This window comes from Andrena cerasifolii, chromosome 16 (assembly GCF_050908995.1).
Source record: "Andrena cerasifolii isolate SP2316 chromosome 16, iyAndCera1_principal, whole genome shotgun sequence".
In the NCBI taxonomy this organism is placed as follows: Eukaryota; Metazoa; Arthropoda; class Insecta; order Hymenoptera; family Andrenidae; genus Andrena; species Andrena cerasifolii.
The window spans coordinates 1,654,761-1,679,618 of record NC_135133.1 but is presented as its reverse complement, the minus strand read 5'-3'; the positions used below and the strand labels follow the sequence as shown (position 1 = coordinate 1,679,618).

General features: G+C 40.4%; 2 protein-coding genes across 2 annotated transcripts in view; one reads left to right on the top strand and one right to left on the bottom strand.

The window, feature by feature from the left end:
* 5-ht2b (5-hydroxytryptamine receptor 2B) overlaps nucleotides 1-24,858 on the bottom strand; it is a 308,974-nt gene that overhangs the window by 20,919 nt on the left and 263,197 nt on the right. Inside the window, exon 4 of the mRNA XM_076829669.1 lies at nucleotides 13,072-13,423. Coding sequence (XP_076685784.1) covers nucleotides 13,072-13,423 — 352 coding nt within the window. The remainder of the gene's footprint in view (nucleotides 1-13,071; nucleotides 13,424-24,858) is intronic.
* The window catches only part of Rpn2 (Regulatory particle non-ATPase 2), a 225,064-nt gene that overhangs the window by 190,398 nt on the left and 9,808 nt on the right, over nucleotides 1-24,858 (top strand). The gene's annotated exons all lie outside the window — the stretch shown is intronic.

Below are 24,858 nucleotides of genomic sequence, written 5' to 3'. Positions count from 1 at the left end.
GTGGGTCAATGAAATTACGTCCGATACTGTATACTCAATGCCAGCAGCAGTTTATTTCCTTATTTTCAACGAAAAAGACGATTATTCATAGCGAACAGTTGTTCGGTAGAAGTAAAAGATTGCTCAACTTCACCTCGCCAAATAATTATATTCTCCTGAACCAATCGTAATAACGCATTTTTCCCTCAAAGTATGACTCGGAACCTTTCGATTGCTGTATAATTAAACCCTCGTATCATTTTCTGAGAGAAACAGCGCTTGAAAGAAAAACAAAATTTCAGAACTCTCACTAACTTGGTCTCTTTATTTTCAAGATGTCTCAAGTACCAAACGATTTACGACTAAATCTCTTTTATATATACTTTTTCCTTATTGTCTTATGAATCGATCAAAATAAAGAGCATTAAAAACGGTGCAGTACATCCAGAGATATAGGCAAAAGAACGCTCTGGGTTAACCATGTGTTTATAACATTCAATTTCGTTAGGGGGAGCAAAGTTTGTCTCTAAATGCATGACGTACTTGTATTTGGCCTTTTTTAGTGGCAGTGGTGAGGTAGACAGCAAAGGGTGGCTCAACTGACAAGAGACGTTATCGACGTGTCTGGCGCAGATTTTTTGCTCCTTATATGCTGTCAAGCACAAAAATCTAAAAGACGCGTATTTCTTTATTTTTGCTGAATCTCAAGTTTAAGGGATGATTTAAGCTTTCTGGTTTCTCTAGTATCCCACTCCTCTGGATGCCACTTTTGCAAATGTTACCACAAAGATCATTTTATAATACGCCTTTGCTTTAAAATGCACGTTATTTGTTGGACATTTGGCGTTTATAGTGGCAGAACGGGAAATGTCGATTTTTGAAGAATGTGGTGCTGTTTTAAATGCTCTTAAAAAAAATACGCATCTCTTAGGCCGCGTCCAGATCTGAACCGAACAGGAACCGAACGCCACTTGAGACTTCCTACGTGTGAAACGTATATTTCTAGCGGTTTTCGCCAGTTTAGACAACGATCGCTATCTTCGAAATTGGAAACTCCGCAGGATGCGGGGAAGATGCTTTCCTCCCAGTGCCATTTCGCGATTTATTTCTTTTTGTGGTTTCGGTTCGCGATGAACGGAGCAGCTGTGCGTAACAAGGACTTTTCGGGAATAGTGCGCGAAGAGTCTACGTCGAACCTTCAAACCCAAACTGTTCTTCATAGGCAGCGCCCAGATCTGAACCGAACAGGAACCGAACGCCACTTGAGACCCCCTAATGCCGCGTTCCTACATGTGTATGTTTCTACCAATTTTCACCAGTTTAGATAGAGTCTCGTGGCTCGCGACAATTAAAGATCGAAGGGCAGAGAGTGTTTAGAGTAGTGCAGAAAGGTTTGCCTGCCATATGACACCGAGGAAGGGACCTCGGGACCCTCCACCAAACGAAAGTCAGGCTCGCCGAGATGTTCAGGCTGTTCCCAGCCGATGTCAGTAAAGTCCCTACCCATCAAAGGAACGGCTCACCCACATAGGGTAAACAACTGTAGTGGTGCATCCCTGTCGCTCACACCACCATGACTTGTTGTCGTCCTTGCCATTGGGGGTGTCAAGTAGTTTGAAGAAGCAAGACAAGTTGGTCATAAACGAAGAGTGTCCCACAGACCTCCCCAAGCGTACCTACGCCTACGGTTCGAAATGTCTACGGGACTCTCAGAATAATTTCACCGTTCATACGAGCACCATGTCCGCAGATCAAGCAGCCGCTGTGTATATCTGCATGTATTAAATTTATAAAAAAAAACAGACAGCAACAGACCTTGGGTCTGCACTACTCTAAACCCTCTCCGTCCTTCAAAGTCGCTAGAAATATACGTTCCACGCGTAGGAACGCGGCATTAGGGAGTCTCAAGTGGCGTTCGGTTCAGATCCGGACGCGGCCTTAGACTTTGAGCTTAACAACATATTTCAAGGAGAAAAAAATCAGCGCTGGACTCCTCGATGGTGTCTCTTGCGAGAGTTCCGGCCCCAACATCTCTTTGGGTAGGGAAAGTGTCAACAAGCACAGGAGTAGGAACACTGACTTTAATACTGCCAACATACGGTGCTGCCTATAACTGAATTCCAGCAAATTATGGAGCTGGCTCCTTTTTGCAGCAAGTCTTCAATTTAATCTCCGAGGCGGGTCTGGTAAAGGAAGCTCTTCGTATATGATCCCCGTCAAACGCCCGCGCTTCTTTTTCCCTTTTAATTAGCGCCGCTGGTTCATCCCTTAAAGGGCAGCTGAAATTAATCCGCCGTTCATATCGTTTCTACTTTTCCTGGCGGTTGCTGCGAGAGCGTAACAAATAGCCAATCTCCGACGCTGGGGAAACGGGGCCAGAAGCGTCGACCTGTTACACGGCGACATTTTATAACGTCTTCCCCGCGGAGTGAAGGGTGTTTAAAGGCTCTCGCCTCGCTACGTGCTCACAGACACGTTGCCGCCAGGGCGGGACACGCCATCCCATCGGTCTGGGACTTAATTCTTCGCGAGCGCGTGCTTTTGTCGAGAAATGACGAGCAATCGGCTCAGAGAATAAATTGCAGCCCGCTCGCAACTCCCACGCGGATGGTTCCTTTGAACGGGCTCCTCGGCCTGGATCCTCGATTCTTATTTGCGTGCGCCTGATTCGTGTAAATATGCCTCTGCATGGATTCGAATCCATCGACGCGCATTTCTTGGGTCTCGGGATTCGGCCATTCTTCTGGGGGAATATTACGTCTTTCCTTGTTTTTTTTTTTTTTTTTATTTCGTAGCTTGTGCTGCAGTTCTCAGTTGAGAATGTAAAGGAAGCTAACTGCGAACTATGGAAATGTTCTGTGTATTTTTAGTTAAGTAAGGATCACTTTTTGATATTGTATTACAGCTTGCAATGGTTTCTTTTCACTTAAGGGGATATTCTACTCTCTCGGTCGAAAAATCCGCCACTTTTCGGTGATGGTTTTTATAATAAAATACGCACTTAACGTTTTCGAATTTCGGGGAGTATATTGTACCACTCTCGAAATACAAAATAAAATCATTGTTGTTTGTTTATTTTAATTGTTTACTTAAATACTTCGCAGTGAAGTTGGCGTTTTCGGAATTGCTGGCGGTTGAAATTTCGGACGACTGCATCGTCGGAAACAAAAACACCAAACATATTTTTAATTTGCAGGAGTGTGGCTATCTCGCTAACCTCAAGTAGCTCAAGATTTTTTAATATTTTCCCACATTTCATATCTATTAAACAGAAAAGGAATGCCCTTTTCGGTACTTTCAACTTTGATCGACTCCCATTTTAATAATTTATGTTCAAAATTGTTATTTCGTGGAAAGCGAGATAACCATACTCCTGCGAATTAGAAATATGTTTGGTTTTTTTATTTCCGATGATCCAGTCGTCCGAAATTTCAACCGCCAGCAATTCTGAAGCCGCCAACTTCACTGCGAAATATTTATGTAAACAAATGAAATAAACAAACAACAAAGATTCTTTCTTGTATTCCAAGAGTGGTAGAATATATCCCCAGAAATTCGAAAACGTTAAGGGGAGGTTCCGGTCTGAAAGTCGATTTTTTTTATTTCATTCTTCGAATGTTCAACCTTTTAGGAATAAGTGTTTAAAAGGATTTGTTAAAATTCCTAAAATTCACCAAGTTATAGGCATTTGAGTAGCGGCAAATGCATGGGCAACAACCGGCCACTCGGCGCCCACGTAAAACTTTAAACGCCTTTTCTCGAAACAGTGTTCTCAAAACGGTGGGACTTGTAATTCCAAAAGTTATTATCCGATTCGACTGAAACTTTTTTTATTTTGAAGAATATACTTCTGGCTAGGGGGGATAGCAGAAAAAATACAAATAATTGAAGATTTATAATTTTCAAAGCCGTTGAATAATGAAAAATATAGGGAAAAAGTGATTTCAAACTTCAAGTGTCGTTATTTTCTAAAAAAAGTAATTTTTGTTCTTTTTTCTGCCCCCCCCCCCTAGCCAGAAGTATATTCTTCAAAATAAAAAAAGTTTCAGTCGAATCGGGTAATAACTTTTGGAGATACAAGTCCTACCGATTTAGATGAATTTTTTGACACCTTTGACTTTAACGACTTCCCAGCGCCGTCTGCAATGATTAATTATAAAACAAAAAACATATTTCTATAACTTAAGACATCCTTAATACAATGCAAAAAGTCCCATTAAATTATACAGAGTAGTTTTCCTTTAATTAATTCCTAAAAATCACCTATTTTTTGGGGCTCTAGACCGGAAGGTCGCCTTAAGTGTTTATTTCATTATGAACACCATCACCGAAAAGTGGCTGATTTTTCGACCGAGAGAGTAGAATGTCCCCTTAAACTATACTTCGAGGTTTAACGAATGTTTCAACTTTCAGTAATTCTTGTGATAACTACTAACAATATGTATCACATTAACACTTCCCTTGCCAGCATATTTCAAATTTTCTTTAGCTTCCTAACAAGTGATAGAAAACTAATCTGCAACGGTCAATCATAGAAACATATCAGTTCTGTAAAGATTTTCCTAATTTCAGCCTCTTTTTCCTTATTTTATATCGACGTGGAATTGAAAAATACGTTCGCCTGTTCGACTCAAGTTTCATTTCTAATAAATGTGAAACAAATTGCGAACCAAAAATTAAGATGATGTTAAGTTCCGCTGGACGAAAAGCTGAAAATGGAGGATAATCCAGACGGTCTTACACCTTTATCTGCAACGAAACCATTTCCATTATGCATGGGAACAACACAACGGCGCCAAATTCCTTAAAATTGGTACACCAGTGGGAAGCCTAATTCTCCGTGGTTAACAAGATGCGCATATTTCATCATCTTGGAACAGCCTCTCGCCCGAAGAGTTAAGGGAGCTACCTCACGCTCCATACTTCATGGAGAAACGCTGAGAATCTGCATACCACGAACGCTTGAGGGAGTGTGAACTTCCAATATTATCGGAGAACCTTTACATAGAGAATCCAGAAGTGGTTGCAGCTGAATACAACGCCTTGCTATAGGGAAGTTAATTCGTATCTTGATCGACACTTTTGAAGAACGATCGACGCTGTTGCTAGCCCATCCTATTCTGCTGGCCCTGAAAGCCGTTTCACACGAGACACTCTTGTGACACTCTTCGCTTGGTAAAAGTGGACTCCCCTCTAATTTAATTGCTCGTCGGCGAACCCGAGGTATCTTTAGTCAGTGCGGTGCTTATTAAGTACAAAAATAATGGGGCAGAGTAATTTCAAAGTCAATTCTTGATTTTATTGTATAAACTCCGAATAGGACCATTCTTCAAAGCTTCGGTGTCTCTGGTAGGTATACTTCTAGTGCGAACAATTAAAAAAAAAATAGAAGAAGCTAGAAATCGAGTGAGTACAAATTCGCCATTAGTTAGTTAAAAGACTGAGCACACCTATTAGTGAACAAAATTCTTAAATTTTGGCTATTTATCGTGAAATGTTCTTTTTGCCAAAATACCCACCTGATTTTTATTACTGTATACTTTATACAATTCTGACATTTTCGTTCCTACTTTATGTAACTTTTGTTCATATTTCTGCGGAAACACATCTCTTAAAAAACCACATAAGCAACTACAACTTGAGAAATCATTATTATCATTACTATTCCAGAGATTGTATGTAAGATGTTGCTCCCTACATTTTGTATTCGACTGCAGAGCACAAATTTTCGAGCGGTAGTGTACAGTGAGTAAAAAAAGTATTTGGACGGTTTTTAAAATCGCATAACTTTTTTAGAATTGGTCCAAAACGACATGGGTTTTTTTTAGAAGCTAGAAGGATTAGTTTGCTAAGTGACGTGTTTCGCCGTTTTGAAAAAAAATGCATTTGGTCGGAATAGAAAAAAAATTGTAAAGGTCGTTTTTTTAACTTTTTTCTGTGAGCCTGTAATGAAAATTCAAAAAACCCGTTTGTAGATTGAAGTAAGTTGTATACGTGCCGAAAATTTCATCAAAATCGGTTAACGTTGCTCCGAGCTACAAACGTTTAAAGATCGCAGAATAAGGTCGAAAATCGCTGATTTCGGGAATTTTCGCGATGAAATTTTAGGCACGTATACAACTTACTGCAATCTACAAACTTTTTTTTTAATTTTCATTACAAGCTCACAAAAAAAGTTAAAAAATCTTTACTATTTTTTTTGGCTATTCCGACCAAATACATTTTTTTTCAAAACGACCAAATACGTCATTTAGCAAACTAATCCTTCCAGCTTCTAAAAAAAAACTCAAGTCGTTTGGACCAATTCTAAAAAAGTTATACGATTTCAAAAACCGTCCAAATACTTTTTTTACTCACTGTACATCGAAAACACGAGTAATGACCCACAAAAGTGTCTTATGTGGAAAGCCCACTACCCTTCGCCATCTTTCGTTAGCCGTCCCATCTCGGTCATCCGGCAAATCCCCCATTCTTCCTTGCACCGTACGCGCTGTGTCTGCCGAAGGCTCAGGCATGATTCAGGAGAATCCGCCTGAATTTCTCGTTTAGTCAGTTGCCGGGCCTGCACGCGGCCTGGTCGAACGGTAACGAATAGCCAATCTCCGTGGCGAGAATAACGTCCCATCTACACCGCGACTTCCCGTTTTCGCGACGGGCGGCGAGACCACTTACGTGCCACCGGGACTAGATCAGGAGATGACGGTGGCGTCGACCTGGAATTGGAACGGAAGTCCTGGAACTTGGTGTAACGATCTAAAATGCCACCTCTTCCGGGAGACGGTGTCCAAAAATTGAACACGCCCGTCGCCCTCTGGATCGTGTTTCAGTCCCTAAAGGGACGGCCAGACTGCCTCCCCATTGATATAAAACAGTGCTTTAGCCGGGGTTGAATTTTTAGTGTTTTGGGTAGCCGACTGTGGTAAATGTGATTGACGCTTGGAATTGGGATAATGAGGGATTAGTAGGGAACCTTTAAAACCCATTGATTGCTGTGTTAGTCGTGTATAACTGCCACCATTAGTTTTGGAGTAATTCCTATTCACCAGCCGGACCTAATGGCGCACGGGATTCTCTCTTAGGTGCCGAAGCCATGATATCCGTTCGAACACTTTACCAGTGTATGGCCGAATCCCGCCTCAAGCGACACTTCTGCTAAAAGACACTTCTGTCTTCTTCTCTACAGCTGTAGCAACACTGACCAAATAGATACTTTTGGAAACTCTCTGCAGTGTTAAGCTTGTCTCTCAAAGTAAAACCACCTTGCCCCTGCACATGCCTAACTCGTACTTCTTGATGAACTCTACTTCCTTTTGCGTATACATGAACCCACTAATAATACTGCCTAATGAAATACGCCGTCGTGAAAAATGTCCGCACGACCACCGAACCACTGTGACTGCCCTCGCGTTCCCTTTAGTCAGTAGTCGCGTGAATCCAGTCCCTTCATTCTCTGCCAACGTCCTGAAGCTTTCAGCGCGCCTCCGCATCCATTTGCCCAAGGTGCAGCCGCGCGCGTAATCCCGGGGGTTGATTAAACCGAACATCCCCGATGCGTACCAATTCATAATTGATCGGATCTGGCAACATGACTTCACCCGAAACGTTGCGGCAACCTATACGCCGCGGCGTCGAGTGGGAACGAAACGCAGCCCCTGCAGGGGCTCGGATTCGTGGTAGCCCGACGTGATATCGATAATACGCGTTCTCCTTGGCACCGCGTTTGCGTCGCGGCTGCGTGTATTCGATCGAACGAGTAATTCCGACGCAATCTCGTTCGTGGAACAGGCAAGAGACAGCTGAGGGAATCTACGCTGATCTCTCGGCACGGAATTAAAGCGGAGCGAATCAATGTTTCGCGCGTTTCGAAATTAAACGGGGCTGCCGAGTAATCCCGTGGTTGCGCGAGGCGGCGGAATTCCTCTTAAAAATTCAGGCCGGTCCCCGTGTCTGCGTTTAACCGACGACACCTGCCTTCCGTCTTCATCCTTTCCTCGTTACTCGGCCGGGATCCTCGTCCGCACTTATACTCCGTGGGGAAAGTAATGGGAACGACGGAACGCTGAGGCACGGATTACGTCTTGGACGGGGGAGGGGATTCTGTTAACCTGTCGGTACAAATTCCGGATTCCTGCGAGAAATCCTAGCCCCGGATTTGCAATTTTACGTGTACTATTTCAGCGAAGGGGCTCTTAATGCCGGAATTGCAGAAGGAGGAAGAGGAGCCTGGGGAAGTGGGTGGGATTCGAGCTGGTAACCTTCTTCACTTTCAGTGCCACTATTTATGTTACGGAGAATTCACTCTTTTTAGATAATACGTTTCCTCAATTTAAGAATCAGCGGAAATCGAAGTGTTGCAAAAATTACAGATTTTGGGATCTAATTTTTGTTGAGTATTGAATATTTGGAATTCAAATTTGCAGAGGTTTTATAGAATCGTGGCTTCGAGACATTTAGAGAAATCACACAAGAAAAGTACAGTGGTGTATGTGTTAAATAACACCATATATTTTATCCACAGAAATTGATTCCTCCCGACACTTTGAGTGCAAAAATACTGCATAGAATACAACCCACAGTTCACCCCAATAATTCTCCCCATCTATTAAAAAATTCAGGAACCTATAGTATTACCCAAGAAAAATGTAATGTAACTTTCCTAATAGATTATTACTCTCGAACAGCAGAGAAACTGAAATCATAGTCACCCAACGTCCACCACCTAATAAACACCCCTAAAATTATTCCACCAGTATAAAAAAGCTCAACGTCGTTCCTCCGTGAACTTCAAAGATATCGAAACTTTACTATCCACATCTCCTTCAAATTTCCCACCGCAAGCAGAGCTTTAAGCAACATTCGCGAAAAGAGGGCGCCCATCTCGATCCCCGAGTTCTGTCGAAAGTTATCAGCGAGTATCGCGAGTATATATTTCTGTGGAGCGAGACGGCCAATAAAACGGGCTTCGATCCGAGATATCGACATCCCGCGACCAATTTCCCGACGGCACGTCGCGTTGGTTTCGTGCACGCGAATGGCTGGCAGGAGAAACGCGGGAAACATTCCGCGCGCTCATAAATCTGTCGCGGGTTTCGAGGCTTCTTCAGCGCTGGCGGATCCCCCGATGGGATTTCCACGGTGTTCGGAATTCGAGGCAGCAAAACGTCATCGCGATGCCGGCGAAAAGGATACCATCTGGAACTAGTCTCCTATGACAGGTGTTTCTTTTCTTTTGTGACTGAACAAATGGTCGACAGGCGATTCCTGATCACTCAGGGGGTTCCGCGACGAGTCGTTCGGCTTTTGCACTTCATGAAGAGGGATTTTGATGCAACTGCAGTAGGATGTAGTCCGTGGGAAATTAGGGGGGGTTTAAGTCATCACTTTGCTGGTTCTGAGCTTGTTTGGAAAATACAACGTTGCCAGAGTCTATAAGTAACTGTTTCCTTTCCGGGCTCAGACTGATGTATTGATAGTGCACGTTGGGTATAATAGTGTGTTAGACGTGTAGGGTGCTCTAGTCAAAATTTTGCGAAGGATAAGGTTCAAGAATTTATTGTTTCCAGTGCTAAACTGTAATTTGGATGTATTGTGTTCAACTGTAATCGGTGTAGTAATTTTAAGTGTATATACAGAGTGTTGACAAACAAAAAGTAGTTGAAAGGATTTGAGATTAGTAGTAACCATTGAATTAAATGAAATAATTTCTTTGAAGACGATGAAGAGGTGCAAATAGGTAAATTACATTATTTAAATTGGAAATTGCTGTTTATTCCGAAAAGATTAGTTTGCTCACTTCTTATGACTACTAAGCATTTTTTACTACTTCAATGAGTACTACAAGCTCGAAAATTTTTTTACTATCTTTTGGAAACACTCTGCATACGTTTTTCCTTCTTTTTTTTATTTCTGTAATCTACAATAGACAAACTTTTGAACTTCATTTTTTCTCTAAATGTTGAGCACTGCACATAATGTGTTTGCCAGATTATTGTAAATAGTAGGTATGTGCCAATTCTATACAAAATTTGAACAAAATCAGGGACTCGTACACTTCCTGATATACTTTCAAAATCATTAAACAAGATTTCTCAGTTTAATCTCTTGGACGATTTTCGTGGATTATCGTTCAGATAAATGCCTCGACAAATATGGATTACGTTGAAGAGTAGACTAGATAGGTGCCTGTTTACAGCTGTTGAATAAGCAGTTCGATTTAACTCGATTATATTGAAAATTAAATAATAAGCAACGTCGTTAGAGTAGAAGAGGAACATGTATGAGTTTGTTCCATTTTAATCATTGGTTAAGATACTTTAGTGGACGGTGATAGCACCTTTATTTCGAATTGAGAACAGGAGTTGAAAAGAAAATCTTGGTTGCTCTTAATAAATTTTAAGGGAGCTGAGTTGTTTGAGCGCCAGTTACATAAAGCAGAACTTTCTTCAATAAGCAATCCCTATTTTCTGGGAACTTCGTTCCCTAACTTGCGGCATTTTTCATGTAGAAAGTCGATTGCATAGTCGAAGGGAGTCAGCACTTGAGCCAGGGACAACTCTACCCCAGAAATATAAATTGCTTGAAGTGAGATAAGCTACTAATCCACCAGGAATCCAATTTAACAAGGAGGGGAGTTTAGATGACCGAAGGCTCATTTCTTCTGTATAAAATACTCTGTACGTAGTTTCGACTTTAAACACAAAAACATTATGTTTATTACAGTGATGTAAATACAGGTCACACACACACATTTGTTCACGAAAGACTTCCACGTTCGTTCGACCACATTATGCGTGTAGTTTTACTTTTTATATTTAATTATAAACCAAGTGATGGACCAGTCTAATCTGTGTGTTTTAACATGTCGCACCAGAATGGTATGCTGGAGCGCAAGTTTGGAGTGTGCGCTCCAAACCTGCATGTCAGATTGTAGGTCTGGAGTGTACGATCCAAAAGGTGTCAGTGTACATCAAAAGTGACAGGTTTTGGAGTGGAGCGTGGTATTTCCAGCCAGATGGAAAGTTTTACGCAACGCGCCAGCCGACATCATCAGGTTCCTGCCGTACTCAGATCCTATTTGTCTTTCGTTAGTGTAAAGAACAATTAACAATACAACGATACACTGGTGTGAAATTTTTTTAAAATACGAAAACTGTTATGTCAAGATAGAGGTTGAGTTGGCTGTGTGAAATGCTTTGAATAAGCCGGGCCCTGCAATCCAAACATGGGAGCGTATTCCTACTGTATACCGAGCATTTACGGCAACAGTTTTGGCCTGCGTGTTTGGGGTGCACGCTCCAAACACGTCGAAAAACCGTACGTGTAAACTGGCCTATTTAATCTAGGCATCAAGAAACAAAAGCGAGGTAGTGACTTTCACAATTATTTATTCTTCTTTATTTAAGGGGACCTTCCAGTCTAAAAGTCGATTTTTTTTTATTTAATTTTTTGAATGTTCAACCTTTTAGGAAGACATGTTTAAAAGGATTTGTTGAGATTCGTAAAATTCCCAAAGTTATAGGCATTTGAGTAGCGGCAAATGCATGGGCAACAACCGGCCACTCGGCGCCCACGTAAAACTTTAAACGCGTCTTTCTCGAAACAGTGTTCTCAAAACGGTGGGACCTGTATTTCCCACTGAAACTATTTTTATTTTGAAGAATATACTTCTGGCTAGGGGGGATAGCAGAAAAAATACAAATAATTGAAGATTTATAATTTTCAAAGGCGTTGAATAATGAAAAATATAGGGAAAAAGTGATTTCAAACTTCAAGTGTCGTTATTTTCTTATAAAATGTCATTTCTGTATTTTTTTTCTGCCCCCCCCCCAGCCAGAAATATATTCTTCAAAATAAAAAAAAGTTTCAGTCGAATTGGATAATAACTTTTGGAGATACAAGTCCCACCGATTTGGATCAATTTTTTGACACCTTGACTTTAACGACTCCCCACTGCCGTCTGTAATGATTAATTATAAAACAAAAAATATATTTCTATAACTCAAGACATCCTTAATACAATGCAAAAAGTCCCATTAAATTATATATAGCAGTTTTCCTTTAATTAATTCCTAAAGATCACCTATTTTGGGGGTTCTAGACCAGAAGGTCCCCTTAATTCAATCTAAAAAGCATTTCACTGTAGCAGTTATGATCTTCAAGTTTATCGGTCAGGTGTGCCTTCAAGATACTTCAAAGAGAACGTGGTATAAGGTAGATGGGTATTGGGATATTAAAGCGCTGACAACATAAAAAGATCCGCCAGTAGGAGACTAATATAAAATAAATTCTCCGGATCCACACTTCCTACAAATGCCCTAATTCCAGTACCCCAGCATACCGCTACTAAACAGCTAAGCTTAACATTGACACCATTCAGGCATGAAACATCTCTGTATCATCAGTAGGACATGAAACAATAGAAATACGTAGTTTTGACATACTTGGATAGTCCAGGTATAATCCAGAACTTGGCCCAGAGTTTCTCTAACTAGAGGAATCGAAGACGATTTAAAAGATAAAACTGAGGCCCCTGACGCAGCGAATAACGTGCTGACTTCGTCCCAATGCAATACAAGAAGCAGCCCGCGGAAGAGGTAGGTCAGGTAGTGGAGGGACGGCAAGGAAAAAGAGCACATCGCTACTACCATCCATAGTGAAGGCAGCCCTCAAAGTTGGGGGTCGAATATGTATTTCACCAAATGCCTCGATAACTATTCGGTGTAGGAAGGAACATCTTTTTCAATCGCGCCTTTAGTAGAAACGATTGTCGATACAAAATCAATACGTGGCGAATAGTTTCCTACGTCCAACTTCTCACACAAGTTTCCTAAAAATCGGCGTGTATGGGTTCGAAATGTTCCTTTGTAAGTGGCTTCAGTGCCACCCGAGCAAAGTGCTCTGCAACAGACGCGTTCGCCAAACGCATCCAATTCATCAGAATTGGTACACAGCCACTCGTCGGCTACGAGTCGATGACCTAACCCAGTTCCCGGAACCCTTATCGTCCAAGTCACAACTAAACACTCCCCCCACCCCCTCGAAATTCCCGTCCCAAGATCATTCGATTACCGCGCAATCAGGGCTGAACCTTACCCATGGCGAAAGCTGCATTGGTGCGACTGATGCGGCTGGTGGTGCTGGTGGTGGTGATGATGTTGCACGGAGTGCTGGGGGGTAGATCTCGGCGTGGCGGTGGGCGTGGGGCTTCCTGGGCTGCCGATGCCCTCGAGGCCTCTCGAGAGCTTGAGCATCTCGGCGCCGAAGGCGTGAAGGGCGGACATGGCCGACGGCGGTGGCTCGGTTTCCGGCAGCCAAAGTTCGTGGGTGTCCAGGTTCGTCAGTTCCGTATCGGTGGAGGTGCCGGAGGTGTGCTGAGGGGTGCCACCGCTACCTGCCGAGCCTTTGCTCAGCAGAAACCGCTTCCAGGTGCCACGTCTGTCGAGTCCTGAGGACACGCCGTCGCGGACAATCAGATTACGCTTGCGTGGCGATCGAGTCCAGGGAGGGATGATTTGTTTCCCTTCTGGGTGATGTCTGAGGAGGGGGCAGGGGGGTCACGGGATAGTTGGGTGTCGAGTGGTGGACGTTTGGAATGTTTGGAGCAAGTATCGCGCCTGGCAGAGATTCAGTGGTTAATCTGAAGACCGGTTAAGTGGTTTGCGGAGGTATTCTTGAGGATGCGGGGTGCTGAAACTGTGCTCTGTCACTTGTTATAGGGTTGAACTATTTGGTTAGAGGTTTAAATACACTAGTGGATTTAGAGCACTAATGGCGGAGAAGTGTGTGAAATACGTGCTGGTATCTTGACTTAAATAGAGGAGTTCAGGGTGCTACTCTTCGCCGGGTGCTACCTGCACGCAGGTCTTTGTACATTGCTGGCTGGAAGAAATTGCAGTGCAGAGTTTTCGAGTGGTTTGGGGGTGGTTTAGGTTATAGTTTTAGGGTACTTTGAAGATGTTTGGAGATCAGCTTTGAAGGATTAAGGTTCTTTGATAAATGCAATTTTGGAGGAATTTACACAACTTTGGTCGATTTCAGATCCTTGGAGGTTTTCGTAGCTCCAAGGAACTCAGAGAATCCAGGATTATTCTAGACTCCTGGTTTTCAAAGAATTTATTGTGGTTTGAAACTGATAATCGCGTGGTTCTATTTTGGACGATTCCAGTGTTTCTGAGTTTATTGTTTCAAGAAGCGACCCTGAACTGAGAGTTGTAAAAAAGCACAAGATTTAAAAAGTTCAGAATTATTCTAAATCTCTGGTCTCCGAAGTGATGATAGGAGGATGAAGCTGATAATTGTAGGGTCTACGTTGCTAAAGCTAGTTATCAAATAAATGATAGTGACAAACTTAGCTAAGAACTCATTAAAATATGTGTAACATCAGTATTGGCGATCCTTCGAGTAGGTCACCACTTTACTGAAGACTTACTGTCCTCCTTCTTAATTGTTTAGAGCTAGTAACACCTCTACTGTAATTACATATTATGAATTCATCTCCAGTACACTTCAAATTCTCTAAGTCTGCCATTTAAAACCTGCAGCTTAGCAAATATCGAGCTGCCCATTTCACAGACAAAGTGGAGAAACTAGGACACCAAGGTAGGTAACGAAATTGCAAATGTACAGTCGCGCAATTCCTTCGTTTATATTATCGTGTCATTATGAAACGAATGAAAGTTCGAGGAGCTTAAAACACTGTCGAGCGGAACGCGGGACATGTTTCCTTTGCTACTTATTTAGCACTTGGCTTCGCTTTGAAACTCGTCCCCTCTCTTCGCTGATTACATTTCAAATGGTCGAGGGAGGTGACGGTCTTCGGTGTTACTTCTCTGAGCTGTTTATATAAATTCGTTCCTGCTCGTACATTTATTTTCCGTTCCTCAGCTGAAATTGCCTCAACCGAACAACCTATCTCAATTTACGCGAAACCCCACAGCGTTAGTCTTGAATAATCGACGTTGTTATTCATCTGTGCCTCAATGAGTTACAAACTTGTTTTCTTTTTAGAGGAAGGAAATTTAACAGCCCTGCAGATCATGCGTTCTTCGCGATAGCATCAAATAATTGAGAAAAATTAGTTTTATTACGACAGAAGTGAAAATTACAACATTTTTAGAAACTGTTGATTAATCGGCAGTTATCGATTTATTTCGTTTTTGCTCTTCGAATTTTATGGAAATATGTTTTCCAGCAGAAGGTCACTCGAAGGGACTAATAATGACGAAATAGGGGAAGGGGCTTTTGAAAATATTATCTACAAAAAAACCGTGAATCAGTATCAACCTACCACAATATAAATACATGGTGTTATAGAAATTCTTACACAGCGAGATTCGTTTCTTCTTCTTCTTTCATCACTACTCAACACCCTTTTTCATAGAAACTTATATTCATCAGAACTAATAATGAAGAATAATGAAAGAAACAGGGGAAGCTGGCGCATTTCTTCTTCTTGTACCCAAACTCGAATACCATTCTTCACAGCACAAATATAATTATCCCGAAATTATGGTTTTCCGTCAGGCCCTCGTTGTTTCTCACGTTAAACGTTTGGTAAACGTTTCTTCGGAAGCGTAAATTCCACGTTGTCGCGGGATAAAGGTATGCACTGGGGAGGTTTGCCATCCTTCCGGGGCCAACATTTCCGTGGGTACAACATAGCTTCGTAGCTGAAACCGAGTCCGTTAACTGTGGGACCAAACTGCATCCTAACCTAGCTTCCGCCGTGGCGCGCCTGTTCCTTAAGTTTCGGTATTTACGCGCCCCTATTGCAATCTCTAATGAATGATCCGAATTCGCCAACTACCTGGTTGTAATTCGAAAACGCTTCGCTTGCCACAAAACGATCGGCCCACATTTTGGGGCCCAGGGGACAGAGCAACTAGACATGCTGCTACATTCCACCTTCTGGGAATTATTTATAAGGGTTGCAAAAAATATGTGATCCACACTCGGCCATTTGCGTAGATGCTCATCGGTTTGCGAGATATTTAGCAATAAACAGCGTGCACCAAAAATGCAAAGGCCCAAAAATGCACGAATATTTTTTCGTTCCTCTCGCGAGCATTGGAAGAAATAATTTCCAGCTTTAAAGAAATAATTGTGAAATACTATCCTTGGAGATTATTATTTAGATCGCAGAATGCTTCGACCCCTACTAATTTTGCGCAAACCCACTTCGCCCTGCTTTGATTTATGCCTTCCAAGTATACGCCTCCTTCTTTGGCCCCGTGCCGCCTTTCTGTATCGATTAATTTCGGCCGAACGATTATTCGGAGGCAGACTTTTTAACGTACCGTGTCACGTCCGCCGTCTTTGCATAATGGGGTCCCATTTGCATGTGCCCGTGGTGGGCAAGTCGCTAGCCGGCGACATTGCGACGTTTTCTTATCGCGACGGCATGCGGGCGGCGCCGAAACGAACAGATAAGGGACCTCGTAGGCCCCGATGGGCGAGAAAACCGATCGTTTTCAATCCTTCGTGCCTCGAACGTCAATAAGGAGGACGCGAACGGAGGGGTGGGGGTGGACATAGCCCTCTTTTTCACAAGCCGTTGAATTAATAAGGTGCTTCACGAGTGAAAACTTCTACTGCCTGCATAAAATCGTAGAATAAAATTGTCCAGCGAATTAGGAGGGCTCCAATGGAACCTCAAGGTATTCACTTTCCGGAAGGTTCAACATACCGCACGGACTGTGAACAACCTCTCGCGACTTTCACACGCAAACTCCTTCTACTTGGTTCAGTGGAGACCAGCCAATAAATTCTTCTTCTAAATTGCACCCTAGCCTAGAAATTCGAAGTGAATTTTTTTACTATAGTGTGTTCTACACACTGATAGGGTAATTTTTCTTACCCCATTCACACTTTCTGTCCTCGCAGTGTGTAAAGCATAATTGTGCCGGTGATTATGATAGCGGTGTGTTTTGTGGTTTCGTTGAAAAATAATGTCACTTTCATAATGGGCCGCGACAATTTCACGTTCATTTCGAAAGTGGTGTGAGTTCATTTGTTCCCTGTAATTTCTGAGAAAGGAAATAATTAGGGGAAATGTGGGATAATTGATGACAGTTTTGTTTTTTGATTAAAATAATGGTTTGCTTTGTTTGTATTTAATTATGTAAGTTGTGATTCTTAGAGTATTCTCAATATACGTGTACAAATCTGAGAGCTGAAAAATAATTTTAATAACTGAATTTCAACATTTTCTGCCAGTGATGTTATGCAGAAGTATCTCCCACTGAAGGGGAGACTTGATCAAAAGGTTAGGGAGACTTGATCAGTGAACTTTAAGAGTAAATAACACATTAAGTTTCTAAAGAATATTTATTCTCTCCGTCAATAACACGAAATAAAGGGAATATCGTAAAAGGAAAGTAAACTATAACAAACTTGAAAGAATTACTGGAAAAATAAAACCGAAGAATTAAACTCTATGACATAAAACAACATAAATGCATTCTTAAAAGACGTTTCCCTTAAATATCATCTAATTAAGATGATGATGACGAAGAAAAGATTTTCCTTCTCACTTTCTTTGCCGTACTTTTCTGTTTCATTAGCCGTACTATGGTTCTTTTTGGGGCATTTTCAGTTGTTCAAGTATCCCACCTCACACACACTGATCAAGTATCCCTCAATGCACTCGATTTGAAAAAAAATGAGAAATTAAACCTACCTTAAATATTTAGATGAATCAATAAATAGCATCAATAGACCAGAAATTGCTGTTTCTACTTAATATATTTCAAATCGTTGAAAGTGCCAAATTTACTCGAAAAGGAGGAAGAGCAAGCAGACCGAAATATTCACTTTTTGGCTGCAAATCAGATCGAAGCTTCTAACAACATTATTCTATGCTCCAAAAAGAAAACTGCAACGTGAAGTGTTGCGATACTGTAAACATTACCACGATAACGCGACAGCAGGCACAAATTACCAATACATTAATTAAAAAGCTGACGTGATCATGTATCCCCGCTGATCAACTATCCCACCTTTCCTCTACATATTTCTGTATTACGTATTAACCTTATATGTGGCTCAATTATGCTGCAAATATGAGAAAAGTTTGGACGAATACTGTTGAAAAATACGTGACCAACAAATGGTTCAAGTTGTTAGTAGCAAAGTATTTGAAAATGAAAATTGCATTTGTTCGAAAGAAATGTCTGAATTTATCAAGTTGTGAAGATCGAAAAACTACGTTGAAGCACTTTTGGACTTTCAGAGACATTCAAAGTTTAAAAAAAAAAAAAAGTATATATATGTTCGTACGAGTTGTTCGTAAAATTTTAAAATCATAGATACGTTTGACATTATAAGAGCGTATGTGCTGTGAAACATTTTATTCGCAACAGCCTAAATATCTCGACACAAAGGATACAGGACTTACCCCACTTTCATAATCACCAGCCCAATTATAAACAAAATTAGACATTGACTTTCTGGATGAATGTAAATTTTCCAACACATTTTTTAAACAGATCCCCATTAAATCCAAGCCTGCGGAATTATCTGCGAAAGCTACAGCTTAAAATCAGTGGGATGCACAGTGAATTTTGGTTGGGAGATGTAAAGCTGCGCATAGACCTGCGCAGCACGTAAGTCGTTAAGGATAATCGAAGATTCGACGAGTTGTAGTTGGACGTTCATTGGTTCGACTGTGGAGCTTTTGTTTCACCTTTCGCGGCACGTGGATCGTTCTGAGCGACGGGGAGGGGACTCGCAGTTGTCGCTTCCCAGGAACGATTAAGCGCGCATTGTTCGGGGGGAGGTTGGTGATTTTACGAACCTCGGGATCGCGAGAACGACGGAGGAGCTCAATGGGTGGTTGAATCGTGGAACGATCGCGAAGCTCCTTGTAATTGCTGTGGCTGGCTGTGGATCAGACACACAGGGGGTGGAGCGCCTCGATCGACGGCAAAAAGCTGGCCGAACGATGTGAAATATAGCGGCCTGGCGATAAATCACTGGCAAATTTCAGGGGGCAGAGAACGTTCAGTGAATGAAATGCTTTTAGCTTGCTTCTTCTTTTCTGCTGGTAGGAAGGAAGGCGTTTTCCCTGATTTGTGACCAGTATGCAATTTCCATGTAATTGGTGGAATCGCGGCTCGTTGGAACGTCTTCTTTAATCCTCTACTGGGCTGTGCTACGATAACATCTTAAAGGGGTAGTTTCGCGTCTGGAGTTAACGAAGTTAATCGTTTCTTGCGGCTTCTCTGCGATTAAAGTTTCAAAAGTACCTGTACCTCTGGAATATTGTATAAAAATTCGAAGATGTTTTTTTAGAATGGATGCTTTTGTTGTGATCTGAATTTTTATATTGGTTTTATTCCTGGGGTATTCAATTCACTAATTTATTCAATACAGGTGTGTTGTATTTCTTAATTTTTGAGAATTTCCGATACCAGACTCACTAATTGTAAATCACTGAAAGGGAGTATTTTTCTCAAAATCCTGACCGCGATATTTCAAATATCCATTTTGAGAAAAATGCAAAAAAAATTACAATAGGTGTAGTGAAAATTACTGTTGCCATTCAAGTTCCCTCTTTTCTTATTTTTGCTTTCTATGAATTCATTTCGAAAGGTACTAAAAATACACTCATATAAAATAAGAATCGCATTCATTATTGTATTTCTGATTACTGGATGAGCTGTAATTATGTTCACTACTTGCAATATCATTTTCGACTTTGCTAATAATTTATATACTAGTACTGTGAATTATATAAAAAAAATTCATACCATATCTTCGCCAAAAATGAATCCCGAAAATCGCTGATTTTGCATTCTTAACAAAGAGGTTAATTAGTAGGGCTAGATTGAAAGATCACTAAATAATTACACCATCTGTATTCCGTCATTTCATGCAGTTACTGAATTTAATTCTTGAAATTGTTGTACCTGCGTACAGTATTGCGGATTACTTCGATAGTTGTATTCGTAATTACTGTTCAATATGATAATTAGCCCTGTATCGCTGTGTTAATTCGTATCCTGCCTACGACTCTGTGTAATTTGAAATTATATTACAAAACGCAGCATCTGGTTAATTAGCATATTTTAGTTACCGATTCTAATTGGCTGTGATTAAATGTATGCAGTACAGTGTAAATCGATTTGGTAATTACTTTTAACTGGCTGTGCTTCAATGTCCTCTGACTATTTATTGACCACATCAGGCAACCTATTAAGCTGCACACACTGCAGTTTAATAACAACACGCAAGTGAAACAAAATATTTCTCCGAATTTCCATTCTCAGCAACAAAACAACGAATTAAAACTTTTCCTTAACATTATGGTACAACAGTAGATATAAAATAGAATAGAAATGAAATAGAAGTAACAATCTTCCATCCATAAATTTATTTACTCCACATTTTTCAAAATCTACGTCTGCTTCCTGCCATTATTAAAATATAAAAATTAGTTGACAAAGGAAAATTGTTTTATTGCAATGATTTTTCAGGTCTGAATGCATTTTAGCAATGATTATAAGTATATAGGTACTAGTAAGGTACTGTTTCTATTCGGTAACAAATCTCCATGCCACGAAGTGCACAAATCCCGAGAAAGCTTCGAGTCTAACAATTCTTCACGAGGCTTTTTGCCTTCCGTTTTACAGACACTTTGGGCGCGCGTTGCGCGGCCACGAAACGCCCACGATTAATTTGCAAGTTAAATTGGCCGACGCAAATCCTTGAGTCGAAAGAGGCGTCGGTTCGCGCCCCAATTTGCCAGTGCATCGGCTCCGCAGAAGTTTTGGCAGTGTTCTTTGCCATTCGCTTGTCGACTTTTTGCGAAAAAAAATAATGGAATTTCGGCAGCTTCTCCCAGATTATTCGATTAATTTGCAAACCGGAATTGTTGGCTGAAAGTAAAGTGACTTCTCGAAAGTGACTGAGATTCATTCTAAACAGTCAGAATCTTAAACGATTATAACTTCAATCAGTATTTTTCTCTTTGCAGAGATTTTTTTCATCTTCATTCAGACCCCAGAATTTTTTTAAAATGTCTCATCACCTTTATTCCAATATAAACTTAATAGATATGTACCTGTTCGTTTGGTGCACTGATGTACAAACTGGCGCCACGAAATGGGCAACTTAATCGTTGTACAAAGAACTCCGCAACAATTCAAACAGAAAATCGAATTTCTCCAAAAGACCAGTTTTTCAGCTAGATTTAGCAACCCTTATTTATCCTCCCTTATAAAGCGTACTGCGGGAAAAAATAACAAATCCGGAATTCGAAAATTATTAAACATTGGGAACAATACGCTAATTGCGATACTCCGCTCTAATTAAATACGAGGGTGGAAGAAATCAGTTCTCAAAGTTAAAGTCTCAAGTAAAAGTTACAAAACTTATTAAACAAAGTTATATTTTTCTAATCTCAAACAAAGTTCGTTATCTTATCACTTAAATACTGAAACTATACTTCTAAAATATTCCACGCAGACATGGGAGTAAATTGAATTTGACGCCAAATAGGAGTCATGGGGACCCATAAATTCCACCCTCGCAAATAGACACAGCGAACTAAATTTTGTTGGTATTGCAATTTCTTCACGGAAAACATTTCATCACTGATATAATTCTGTATTTCCTTGCTATCGAAATGTATTACTTTTGTTTAAAGAATCCTCCCGCATAAGTAAATAAATAAATAAATAAATACATAATTAAATCCCCCCCCCCCTGGTGATAATTAGTCGCCAATCTGGACTGCCAATTTTCCTCGTCGCGCCGTTGTGATCCTCTTTTTCGTCACCGCGGAGACTCAGTCCGAAATCTGAAAAGGGATCAGTTCCTTTTCTGCCGGGGCAGCCGGCACGCTGCAATGACGAACAAAGGTGCCATCCAACCTATAGAACTCTTAATCGCAATCTCCGGCGAACCGGGGCTAGCCAAAGGCTGGGAACCGTAGCCAGATTACACCGAAATTCTCTATAACACTCTTTCTTGGCGTGGGTTGGGTCGAGAGATAGGGTCGAACGGGGGCCTTGTTCGCGTGTATTTCCTGTTCGACTCGTGGCTTGATCTTCATTCGCCTTCTGATCCTCGATTAGAAATGCTTCCGAGCGATTCCCCGCCACTGATTTCGGCTTTGAGATGGCTGAAAGACGAAGCCAGCTGCGATTGCATCCTTTCACCCGTTACGTTGTTTTTATATCCCGCTCTGCTTCGGATTTACTCGGGCCTCGTGTTCCCTGCAATCGTGCCTGGGAAGCGTAGTGTGAAGAAGAAAGTGAGCCATGGTATTTATTCGTTCTTCATATTTTATTCGTCTAGTAGTTTCCGAAATACTGTTTGGATCTGTGCTTCGGTTGGTGCAAGGTGTTACTTGGTCATTTTCGGAGGCACTATATGATATTTCTAGAATTATTAAGCAATTCGGATTTGGGGCGGTATTCACAGTCGCTACTTATTCTTAAGCTAATGCTTAAGCATTCGGCATCCTTTACTAGCTACTAGGTTAGTTGAGGATGCCGCATGCTTAAGCATTTGCTTAAAAATAAGTAGCAACTATGAATACCGGCCCTAGACTAGATCTACAATTTTTTTTTTTTAGATGCAAGTCTCGGGTTTTTCTAGAATTTTTTTTTTTAATTGAAACTTCTAGGCTGGTATTCATAGTCGCTACTTATTCTTAAGCAAATGCTTAAGCATTCGGCATCCTTTACTAGCTACTAGGTTAGTAGAGGATGCCGCATGCTTAAACATTTGCTTAAAAATAAGTAGCAACTATAAATATCGGCCCTAGACTAGATCTAGAATTTTTTTTAGATACAAGTCTCGGATTTTTCTAGAATTTTTTTCTAAATTGAAACTTCTAGGGCGGTATTCATAGTCGCTACTTATTCTTAAGCACATGCTTAAGCATTCGGCACCCTTTACTAGCTACTAGGTTAGTTGAGGATGCCGCATGCTTAAGCATGTGCTTAAAAATAAGTAGCAACTATAAATATCGGCCCTAGACTAGATCTAGAATTTTTTTCTAGATACAAGTCTCGGAGTTTTTTCTAAATTTTTTTCTAGATTGGAAATTGTAAACTAGATTTAGGTTTTTTTCTAGATGCAAGTCTCGGATTTTTTTCTAATCTTTTTCTAGATTAGAAATTCTAGAGTAGATCCAGATTCATTTTCTAGATTATAAATTCTAGAGTAGATCCAGATTCATTTTCTAGATGCAAGTTTTTTTTCTAGATGCAAGATTTTTCTAGAATTTTTTTCTAGATTCAAGTCTCGGATTTTTCTAGAATTTTTTTTTTTAATTGAAACTTCTAGGCTGGTATTCATAGTCGCTACTTATTCTTAAGCAAATGCTTAAGCATTCGGCTTCCTTTACTAGCTACTAGGTTAGTAGAGGATGCCGCATGCTTAAGCATTTGCTTCAGAATAAGTAGCGACTGAGAATACCGCCCTTGGACATGACTTTAGTAATTACGGTGTATAATTGTGCCCAATAGCTTTCATTGCGATGTGGCACAGTGTTTTGAAAAGAGGAAAAAAGTCACTTTTTGAATGTTAAGTACACAGAATTTTTTCAATACAATTCCATAGTGGGATAGTTGAAGCACCAGAACCAACAAGAATTTTCTGTAAATACCATGAATTTATAAGAAAATTACAACATGTAATTTGAGGAACAGAACTCCTGCAATTTTGAGTTACAAATGCACTATCTTACAAGTAAAATTTAAAGTATCTACAAATTAAAAAAAAAATCGCAATTTTGTAATTTGATTATGTTCATACTGAACAAATAAATTACATGAATTAAGTCAGTGACACCATCATTGATTTCAGTAGGGCACAAGTTGAACAAAGAGGTATTTTTAATAATAGAATCCAAGTTTAATTAGACATAACTTTTTTGCCACAGCTAGCGTCAAGGTAAGACTTAATACTAGTGGTGCATTATACCTTTGAGTACATAACCAAACAGGTATCAGCTGCGTAAACCTGCAGCTTTGGTGTCGGGAGCATTTTTTCTATAACTTTTATCAGTATTTGGAGTATCTTGCTTTCGTTTTTCATAATATCGAAAAATGTTTTAGATAAAATTTGAATGGTTCATAATTAAATGTAATTAGTTTTTTATATGTGGCCAAATAGAGAACGTATGTACGAAGGTCACCGATGTTTTGTTAAACAGAATCATATATTTTTTAATACATCACTGAATTCAGTTCATCATTTTCTATGACAAAGTATTAACCTACTTGTGTCGAAAAACTATTAGCTTAGAAGATATTTAAATTTAATCATTAATATTGGCATACAAATATCTCCTCAACCTAAACTAATAGTTTTTCGACATCAGTGGGTTAATACTTTTTAATAGAGAATGACGAGTAGAATCCATTAATGCCTTTAAAAATATGTGAGTCCGTTAATAGAAACATTCTTGACTTCTATATGTCTTCTACATGTACGCCTACAAAGAAACTAATTACACCAAATTATTCCAAAACTATAATTACATGTGCACATGTGTTACATTCCTTTTTCGTATTTTATTTAAATTTGAATTATATTTTTTTACAAATCGCACAAAATATCAGTTTTACTTTTATTATGAATCGTCCCCAACTTTAAGTCCCTTACTTTTCCGTAGCTATGCCTCTCAAAACACCATTATCGCGGATTATTGTTTCACTCTGAATTAGCCATTTTTGTTTTTAGTAATCTTGACTTCAGATTTGTAGTCAGCGACCTCAAAAACCGCGGGATACCAAGTTTTGTATAAATTGAAGGTTTCGCATTGATGCTATCATATTTTTTCCTTGAAATGGGGGTTTCGGACCACTGTGCCGTGGGTTGCCTCGATATTTCGACGAGTCTTCAACTTCAGCTTCGCGTATATAT